Source organism: Asterias rubens, chromosome 6 (genome assembly GCF_902459465.1).
Source record: "Asterias rubens chromosome 6, eAstRub1.3, whole genome shotgun sequence".
Taxonomy (NCBI): Eukaryota; Metazoa; Echinodermata; class Asteroidea; order Forcipulatida; family Asteriidae; genus Asterias; species Asterias rubens.
The window spans coordinates 21,137,878-21,148,011 of NC_047067.1; the positions used below are offsets into that span (position 1 = coordinate 21,137,878).

General features: G+C 39.1%; 2 protein-coding genes across 4 annotated transcripts in view; both read right to left on the reverse strand.

Moving 5' to 3' along the window:
- Positions 1-1,713, reverse strand: part of LOC117291415 (kalirin-like) — a 95,374-nt gene extending 93,661 nt beyond the window's left edge. The window contains exon 1 of the mRNA XM_033773069.1: positions 1,568-1,713. Within this exon, the coding sequence (XP_033628960.1) occupies positions 1,568-1,634 (67 nt within the window). The 5' untranslated portion in view covers positions 1,635-1,713. The remainder of the gene's footprint in view (positions 1-1,567) is intronic.
- A 1,523-nt stretch (positions 1,714-3,236) lies between these two features.
- Positions 3,237-9,485, reverse strand: LOC117291225 (DNA-binding protein Ikaros-like). 3 transcript variants are annotated; one of them, XM_033772832.1, is made up of 6 exons: positions 9,307-9,485; positions 6,487-6,834; positions 5,869-6,192; positions 4,988-5,104; positions 4,716-4,783; positions 3,237-4,368 (listed from the first exon to the last, which is right to left on the reverse strand). In XM_033772832.1, the coding sequence occupies exons 2-6, from the start codon at positions 6,743-6,745 to the stop codon at positions 3,577-3,579; spliced, it is 1,560 nt and encodes a 519-aa protein (XP_033628723.1). In that variant the 5' UTR covers positions 6,746-6,834; positions 9,307-9,485; the 3' UTR covers positions 3,237-3,576. The 3 variants fall into 3 exon arrangements, with proteins under 3 accessions (XP_033628723.1, XP_033628722.1, XP_033628724.1); XM_033772831.1 differs by having other exon boundaries at positions 9,303-9,485; XM_033772833.1 differs by lacking the exon at positions 9,307-9,485 and adding an exon at positions 8,270-8,299.
- Between the last annotated feature and the right edge of the window lie 649 nt (positions 9,486-10,134).

A 10,134-nucleotide genomic window follows, 5' to 3' on the forward strand; every position in this document is an offset into this window, starting at 1 on the left:
ATTGATCAACAAAGTAATAAGGGTTACTCTACAATCAGTAGAAGGTAAAATATAAATGAAATAGAGTTTGGCACCTAACACCTCCTTTCAAATTCCAGTTAATCTTGGATTTCAAATGGAGACCAACTGCCTTCATTGGCCTGAGTTTCAAAGATCCTTTTAAGCATCAAAAGAAATTGCTCACAAGCATGAAATCTGTTTTCTCTTAAATACCAACAAAAGGTCACCCACAAAAATACTATGCTTACACGTACATGATTGGCTCCTGCTGATAAATTGATGTAAACAAGTGGAAAGTTTGCCTTAGTTGCAGAAAGCCAAGTCTGCTAAAGCAGCTCTGATAAAAGTGTGTACGTAAGAGTGTACTGTATGTGTTTTTCCAAAATAAATTCATAGTAGTTAGGCCTTCTTCAACACTGACGTGAAAGTGTCCTATGGAAAAACTTAATGAGATTGCCAGACTTGCCTTCACAATCACAATAGATTAAACTCCAAGCCTTAAATTTTTCAATATTGTAAGGCCAGAACTAGGCCCTACATAAAGATGAGCTTTCTTAGTTTTAAATTTTAAAAGACATTCTATACTTCAAACTGGTATTTATTATGCAATGAATGACCTTGTCGCGATAAGACTTGATCATCCCGACAATCGTATACGGGACCTTGTACCGTGTGTAGATAAAAACATGGCAAAAATCTCAAAGAGGAGAGGTATATATAGGGCCTACAGCTAATGAGAACACTGATACACTGAAGTATTGCCATTTATTGCATCACTTCTACTTTTCTAAATAAAAAATGAATGTTTTCACTTTGTCATTCCAACATGAACATGATGGCCATTACATAGCAAAGCTTAGTTATAAAGTACAAAGTTACAGAACTCAATTAACCTGTAAAACTGGGATTTGTAGAGTTTCTGAATATTGCTTGAGTGGAAGATTTTCTGTGTCAATTTTGGGTTTATAAAAACAAATTTTCAGTGTATTTTATACAATGTATTCCTGAACAAGGGGCGTTTTTTATCAGTGACAGGGATGGAGAATTTCACGCCTACTTGTGGGACTAACGGAAAAATTGTACAACCTCGCCACCAATTTCCGGCCATTTTTTGGTGGCGACGTGCGGAAAATTTTCCCTAAATCCTACTTGTGGAAGGGGCATAGAAGTTCCAGGGAAAAAAGGTCGCAGACAGATATATGCATTTAAACGAAGTAAACAAATCTGCCCCTTGATTCCTTGAACAAGCAACTGTTACAAGATGGTGCTTTTCGGTTCCTTTTTTGTGGTCCTTCACATTTTTACAAATACAACCGAAAAACTAAATGTAATTTAAACAATTTTTACCTCTATCATGTCCTTAGATAGCAATACTGTGAATACCTTAGTACAAATAGTTGGATAATAAAATGCCAAGAGTTAAAATGGTATGTGCTTAGCCCTACAAAAACTAAATTAAATTGACTGTACAGTACGTGCCGTGTGTCATGTGTGTACGTTTCGTCTGGATTTCTAAAAACATTTTTAATTTATGAACCTTGTTTTTAATGATTGCTAAATCACTTACCCAGTCCGCTGGACGTTGAAGAGTCCCCTCCACTTGCAACAGAACCTTCTAAATCATCAGAACTCATCCTGAGACTGAGTAAAGATTCCTTAGTTCACAAAAATAGTAACATATTCCCGGCCAAAAGATTCCATGGCACAAAATTGGGCAGCCATGTTTTCAGTATGAAACCTCAGTACTATTATTATTTTCCAAAAGTGTAGATATTGAGGGCGCTGTGCGCGCCTTTTTGTTTTCGTCTGCGGTCGTCTGCTCGCGGTCGTCTGCTCAAAAGTGTGGCCTTTTCTCTGAGGCTGGACTTGGGAGGAGCATGGCCGGGGCTGGAGCATGGTGGGCGGGGTTAGGGCGGGGCGAGAACAAGTGCTGCACAAATTTTTAGTTTATCGGAATCACTAGATAAAGTTAACTAGTTATAAACTGTTTGGTAATTTAATTGAAGTTAAAATAAATTAGGAAGTCTAAATCTGAAAGTCAAAAACATTAATAAACATCTCAAGAAACTACAAAAACAAATTGAGGACAAGAAAACAATTAAACAGCAAATAGTTTTAAATCAGTACTTATACTGTACATGTACATGTATGTATACATGATTCTTTATTATATCCAACTATCGGTTCATTCCATAACAATAATTGTAGACAATAAAGTAAAAGAAAGGCAAGTTTTTGAGACAACTTTGTGTGGCACCACCCCCCCCCCCCCCACAATCGATTTTAGGTTGAATTAATTAAAATTATTAAAATCATTGTAAGAAAGTGTTTTATTGGACTTCCCTTTTACAGGTGTAGGTCTAAAAATATAAAGCAATTGAAGTTTGCTTTAACAATCACATCTTAGATACATCTTTGAAAAACCTAGATATTGATGAAGACCTTTCTTCAACATCTTCTCTTCATTAGTATCTTGAGGTCTAACGGTTACCGTTCAAAACACTATTGAGGGTTCCTTTGTTTCATTACCATAGATTGTTTGAATAATACTAATAATATAAGGCAAAGACATGGACCCAATTTCATAAAGCTGTTTAGCCAAAAATTGTTTGCTAAGAAAGAAACGAGTTGGGTAAGCAAGAGTTTAATGTACTTTTTGTGCTTAGTTACTTTATGAAATTGGACCCTGTTAGCAAGGTTTGTGCCAAATTCATTTTAATTTATTTTCTTTTTAATACATGTCATGATTTTCAAAAATTCATATTTGAAGCTTAATCAAATGAATCGGAACAAACAAAATAACATACTAACAATAGCGTAAAATATAAATAATGACATACTTCTAATATAAATAAAAGTACACAGACAGAGTTTTTATCTTGAGTTGATGTGACAGTAGAGATGAATGCAATGTCTGTGTTATTTATTATATTTTGTCACCATAAAATAATTGTTAAAATAATTGTAACCTTCACTTCTTTTATAACAGCTCCCCAATGAGTGCAGTCAACTATTGCTTATGGCAAAGAAGAGGGGGTATGAGAGTGCAATTCACTGAAACGGTTTTGAAAAGCTAAGCGGAACATCACTTTCGTGAGCGCAAGAAATATATGCTTGCAAGAAACTGGTTTGTGTCTGGTTTACAAAACAAGTTTATGCGTAGTGACTCAATAAAACTGAGTGCAGGTTATTTAACTATAATTTATTTTCAACCGCAATTGGTGATGTCAAACTTAGTTGCGGATGTCAACCCAACCGTTGATGTCAACCCAACTGTTGATGTCAACCCAACCGTTGATGTCAACCCAACTGTTGATGTCAACCCAACTGTTGATGTCAACCCAACTGTTGATGTCAACCCAACCGTTGATGTCAACCCAACTGTTGATGTCAACCCAACTGTTGATGTCAACCCATCTAGTGATTTCTCCTGGTATACATCATCTGGATAATCTCAATAAAGTCTTATATCAAAAACATGCCTGTAAAATATATCTGCAAGATATAAGTATGTGCATCTGAAAAAATGCATTAAAAAGATAAATAGCACTACGGTTTTAAAGTCTCTCATCCACTCTACAAGTGTTTACCTCTTGCAAGATGCGAGGCAAACTCATAACGATCCTTACACTGGTGTCCGCAAATATTGCACTCAAGCGCATCTCGGAAACCATGGCAACCCATATGAATAGTGTACATGACGTGATCCAGGAAAATGATCTCACAGTGTTCACATTTGAAATTATCCGTTCCGGAGACGTCTCGTTTGCAGTTGGCACAGAGTCGGTCGGATTCATCCTCAGCAAGAGATCGTCTGGAACTCCGATGCTGGGGCGAGTCAAAGGCAGGAGATTTCCTCTCGGTTGAGTCTGCCTTATCCTGGGTTTTACTCAGCCGGGTTGAGCTGTGAGGTTTCTGTCTTGAGTGACCGTGTACCGAGGAGGACCCGACCGAGTCATCATGGTGACTCACGCTATCGTTCGACTCACTCGTCTCGCTCTCAATCTCATGGCAATCCAGTGATGCTACAACCTGAGGACCTCCAGCTGAGTTATGAGTCACAAGCAAGTTCTTACTCATAAAGTCTCTTGTTTTGTTGAGGTCGATAGAACCCCTAAACCTGGCCGACTGATGGTCGCTTTGTTTGTTTGAGGAGGGGGAGATCTGACTCATGGGTGGGGGTTGGTTCTGGGGGAGTGTCTGGCTGTTCTGTATGTCCCTGTCTGAATCTAATGGAGCTTGGGAATATACGGAGGTAATGGTTGGTGTTACGTGAATGCCTCCGTCGAGACTCGGACCGGCTCGGCTACTCAAGCAGATCTCCTGACCGTACATCTGCATGACGTTAGATATCGCCTTCTCCAAGTCCTATTCAAAGAAACAGATTCAAACGTCTGTGAAAATTCCAGTTTCTAATGTTGACTACAAGTATGAGCAATATGACTTATCAAATAATAACATGACTTGTAATATGTTAAACAAAGTTAAACCATCAATTGTCAGAGTCAAAGTATCAGGGCCTTATTTCAAGGCTCTGCTTACCACATAATTCAGCCCTTAGTGTCACCATTCCCCAATTTCTGACAGGGTTAATTTCTAGATTAGCTGTGGAAGTGTAGAAGCAAAACACACAGGTAAAACATTTCTCTAGGTTCCACCATTTCATCAAAAGAAATATAACCCTAAAAACTAGGACATATTCATGCTGTACATACCTCATTGCTGGCTGTATCAGTCAGTCCACTTGCTCTGTCTTGGCTAGAATCATGTGAAGAATCTTCATCTGTAGGATCAATGCACATAAAATAAAAGTATTAAACAAGCCAAATCTCAAGACAAAGTTCCATGCTACCCGTGCAACGCGCTTTACAAAAGGGTGGAACTCCCTGCTTCTCCAAAAGTGCCACTTCTTTGCTCACAGTAAGCAAGGCCATAAAATAGGGCCAATGAAAACCTTTACTCTCTAGTCCTAAGGAAGACCTTTTACCTGGGTTTAGCTTTCTCTTCTTGCAATGCTCTTTCTCAATGACCTCCACCTCTGCATCAGAGAGTGACCTCAAACTATCTGAGAAGGTCAACCCACCGCCATGCTCACCTCGCATCCCTGTGGATTAAATGGATCTTAACGATCAACATTATTTACCCTTGTGCCAATGTTTATTTTAGGTTTAACTAAGAGATTTAACTTCAGAGGTACTCAAGTTTCATGTCAGACTTTCACTGGAAGATTTGTTGCATACAGTTCTATTAAAACACTGAAACTTTGGCACCACACAAAGTTTTAAAATAAGAAATAACTGTTTAAACATCTGTGAAATGTTTATCACATTTAATGCTCAGTTTGGGTGAGGAATACAAAGTTAACTGTATGTGCAACCAAAGACAGAGCTAGAGGTCCACCTTGCTGGTGTCAAATGGTCAGGATTTGCTTATAATAATAATAATAATTTGGGGGGCTAATCGTCCTTACTCGCAGCTAAGAGCTGAATTGCGAAGGACGCGGCTACAACGTGTTCGAGAAGCAGGCATGCAAGGGCGCATTCAGCTGCCAGCCACATCAACCCATTATGACCACGGAGCACAGCCCAGATCGAAAGTGTTTGATTTTTTCCTGAGGGAGGAAAACCGGATTGTCTGGAAAACCCTCGTGGCACAGCAGAGAACCAACGCACAACTCAACTCACATATGGCCCCGACCGGGAATCGAACCGGGGTCACCTTGGTGAGAGGCGAGCGCTTTACGCACAAGCCAACCGTGCCAGTGTGACACTGATCATTCCAATTACACCAAAGTGTACGGTAGAAAGAAATGATACCTCAATGTATGAATGAGGAAAACAGTTGACAGAATGTTGATAGATGAATTACCTTCATATAAAGAGAAAGGATCTGATGAAGATGATCCATGACCTTCCATTGGGTGAGTACCCATCTTCTGATAACTACACCTCTTCATGTGATACTTCAATGATGCTTTCTGTTTGTACGCTGTGCCGCAGTACGGGCAGATGTTCAGACGTTCCTGTCTGTGTGTTTCCAGGTGAGCAATGAGGGCGTCCTTCCTTCGGCCGCTGTAGTGGCAGATGGGGCAACGATATGGACGCTCGTCAGAATGGGTGCGGAAATGACGAGTAAGGTTGCCTTTTTGTGAAAAGGCAAAGCCGCAGATAGAACAACAGTATGGACGCTCACCTGAGAAAGGTAATGGGGAAAATAAAATATTGCAAGGTGAAACAATGGCGACAGCTTATTTGGTTTAATCAAACAATAACACATGTTGAGCACTGTATACTCATTACATTCCTAACTCATGTGAAACACATCTTACTTGAGTGAGATTCAAACCAGTGGTGGTTTAACCATTCCTCCAAAGCTCAACTAAGAGTTGGAATTGGTTGTTTTCAAGTATCAGTTGCCTCCCAAGTTACTTTTCAAAATTGTCTTGTAAAGAGGCTCTAAAACCCCTAATAATCTTTCATTTCTTACCAGTGTGTGTTCTGACATGCTTCTCAAGCTGATGAGAGCTGTCTGATCTGAAGTCACAATCTGAGCAGTGAAACCGAGCCGATTCACCCACAAGGCTCAATGGAGGCTCTTCAACCCTGCTCTCCTTGTTGGACTTATCTTCTTGATCCATCCTCCCTAAGGCTGGACTCCGAGGTTCTGATTTAGGGCTGAGATGACAAGGGTCTTCATCATCCTCTAAGATGACACATGGGGGATCCTCAACGTTGTGGACTTCCATCTTATCTTTCTCTTCAAGATTATTTCATGGTGAGAGCTTGTGGGGCCAGATCTTATCATTAACTTAACAACTGCGATTTTCAAAGTAACCTATTGGAGAAAAAGTAAGAAATAAATTTAGGAACAAATGCCAAAAAATATTTGAAATTTTGCCTCACATTCTTCCAAACAACAAAATGGAAAAGTTTCCGTATGGCGCCACCACTTTTTCATTCGATATGAAATAATATAGTATCTAATTTACCTCGATGAGATATCCCTTTTTGTAAAAATGCGTGAAAAAGTGGTGGCGCCAAAGTTAGCCCACCTTGTTGAGCTGTTAATGGCTCCGCTTTTAACATCGGTCTCATCACTGTCACCATTACAGCCCACCTTCGATACATGTCTTAAATGCTAAGTTTTCAAAGGTCGCAAAATGCGTGGTAGTTTGATTGCAAATTTCTCCCATTTAAAAAAGTCCTATACTACTCCAACATACCTCATTTTATTCCTTACATTTGTGGAATTACTATGACACATAACAGGGCTTACTAAATGATGACTTTGTCCAGATGTGATGATTTTGTTACAGATGGGCTTTCTCTCCCCCTTATCCTGTTCCTTTTGTTATGAGATATTTGTTGGTCTTTACGAACATCTGTGGTATTTGGCAAAACAGATCAGTCTGTTTCACAATGTGTATTGTTAGATGTTATGCAACGGTCATAATGTAACATTGTGTCCTTAATGTGTTGACACTCCAAACTTATTGTTAATGTGCAGTGGACACAATGTTTAGTATAATTGCCCACTGCATTGTGTGATGTTTCTAGCCTATAAAATACTGGGTATGCCTCTTGCTGGGTTACACTCATCACTCCGCCACCACTGAGTCAGCCAGGGGCTCTGCCCAACCCATACATTGATGGGTGTCACCACTCCAACCGTCGGCCACACCATTGTCCAGTGTTGGTGTTTCAGCCATATTCCAGTTATAGAGGCAGTCAGTCACAACTGTGCTCTTTCTCCTTCAAGTTGATGGCTTGAACCAACCGGTTCTTGCACAGAGACAGTCAGTCAAAACTGTGCTCTTTCTCCTTCAAGTTGATGGCTTGAACCACCCGGTTCTTGCACTCCGATGGCCTAAAACCCACGCCCGGTTTTGAGGCTCTTCCTAGATGGCCTAAAACCCATGCCAGGTTTGAGGCTCTCCCCAGATGTACCAATCTAGTGCCAGACGTCAATTTAGAAGAGACACCGTGTAACCAGCACATCAAACCCAGTCATCAAACTTCCGGTAGCTATAATCTTAGAGTCTCTCATTTGAATTGTATTAAATCTGCCATGTACATTATTAATTGTTCTATTGCTTTAAATATTGTTGTTTGAGTAAAATAAATTATCATCGTGAATATAATCGCTGGTTAGGTTTCACTCTTCCTTGTCAAATGTCTCTGTCGTGCTTTAGTTCCTTTTTGACATTGTAATGGACTAGGCGCACGTAACAATTTGAAAATTGGTCCAAAAAAACGTGTACAAAAATTACATTTATTGTGACATGTTCTTGGGCGCCGCCATGTTTTAATGATTCTCCTCTTGTTGGACGTGAGAAGTCAGGGCACCAGGCAAATCTTGCAAGTCATGAATATCCAAGAGGTAATGTCAGTTGACGCGGTATGGCTACGCTGATTTATCAATTTGTGTGGTGTACAAAGTAAATATGAATTTGTATGAGGTGACATTGCGCAGTTGTAGTTTTCAGATACAGCGCATCGCTACGTATTAATTAATTACATATTAATTTTTTACTGTACACACGCACATAAGCCTAGCGATCATGACGTCACCTTATGGATATTCATTACTTGCAAGATTTGCCGGGCGCCCACGATCAACAGGGGGAGAATCATTAAAAGATGGTGGCGCCCAATAATTGTCACGTTAAATGTAATTAGTAATTCCACAAATGTAAGGAATAAAATGAGGTATGTCGGAGTACTATAGGACTTTTTTAAATGGGAGAAATTTGCAATCAAACTACCTCGCATTTTGTGACCTTTGAAAACTTAGCGTTTAAGACATGTATCGAAGGTGGGCTGTAATGGTGACAGTGATTAGACCGATGTTAAAAGCGGAGCCATTAACAGCTCAACAAGGTGGGCTAATGGAAAGTTATCCGTCAAAATTTCGAAAAAAGGGGTACAGCGCGCGCCCCAGATGAGATACTGGGTGGGAGTATCGGGTCTAGACTCGCTTCTCTAGGTTTGATTAATTTTTTCAGGTGAAAATATGAATGATTGAAGTTGGATTGAACAATCAGAGTCAGACATTTAAATTAATTACATCTTTCCCCAGCGGATTACAACAAACAATTGTCGCCTAAAAGAAAACTCAACCAGTTTTAAATTTACGCTAACTAGCCTATCACTTCATCAGCCAGCAGAAGCGAGTACGAACATGGATTTTCTAAATATCTGGCAAAATCAGAATAACGGCGACGACAACGAATACCCCGATATCCCTGATATTATTATTAAAACACAATCTCTGAGTGAACTTTGGGAAAACTTTGTACTCACCCACCGAACTATTCCTCAAACATTGAGCATCGACGATTTCATAGAACAAAAGGGAAGTTATGACTGTTTAAACTAATGAGAAAGATACTAGATAGCGCATTATTATGAAGAACAAGTTAATTAATGGCAGGAAGCTGTAGCGCCCTCAATTGACCAACCACGATTAGGTCAGTCTGGTGAATTATTTTGTTGGCTCTACAGCCCTCATTTATCAATGGAAATTTCCTTTATTTTTTAGGAAGTTAATATAAGACCTTTTAATGAGGGTCAAAAGAAAATAACTAACGCTGAAGTATAATTATGAAAATTTCACATGAAAAGGGCTCAATAGTCACTATGAAACTATTCTCCAGTCAAGTTTATGAAAAAGACAAAGAGTGTGATGCAAAACAAACATTGAAGGTGTCGAAATAATAACTCAATCTTTTCAAAGAAAATTGAATTTTAAAACTATTCAATATTAATTTTTTTCACTCCTGCCCAGAGAAGTCTCCATACCCTATGATCTCAAAACTATTAATGTTAAAATCAATCAAACAAACAAAAGAACAAACAAGCAAACCAGGATCTTTCACCATCGGAAATTATTTAATGCACATGCATTAGATAGAGTAATACAAGTACTGTGCTATGTCTCTGTGTTTAAATTTGTATATTTTGATGGCCAGTAAATGCACAAGAAGCACTCAAATTGTCATAGTTTAACCAATCAAACAGAGTCTTTTCCATCATATGATTCTTATGACAAACTTTATTGAATTATTCAGTTTTGATCAGAAACCTTTCGTTTCTCGTTGGGAGTTAAATGAAACCCTAGTTTGAATAACGTGTT

Bases quoted from the DNA above. Each gene is read 5' to 3' on its own strand.
- LOC117291225 (XM_033772832.1), bottom strand. From the start codon at position 6,745: ATGGAAGTCCACAACGTTGAGGATCCCCCATGTGTCATCTTAGAGGAT. The intron at 6,193-6,486 runs GTAAGAAATGAA...TACCTTTCTCAG, and splicing joins GCATGTCAGAACACACACTG to GTGAGCGTCCATACTGTTGT. The intron at 5,105-5,868 runs GTAATTCATCTA...TTTAATCCACAG, and splicing joins TCCTTTCTCTTTATATGAAG to GGATGCGAGGTGAGCATGGC.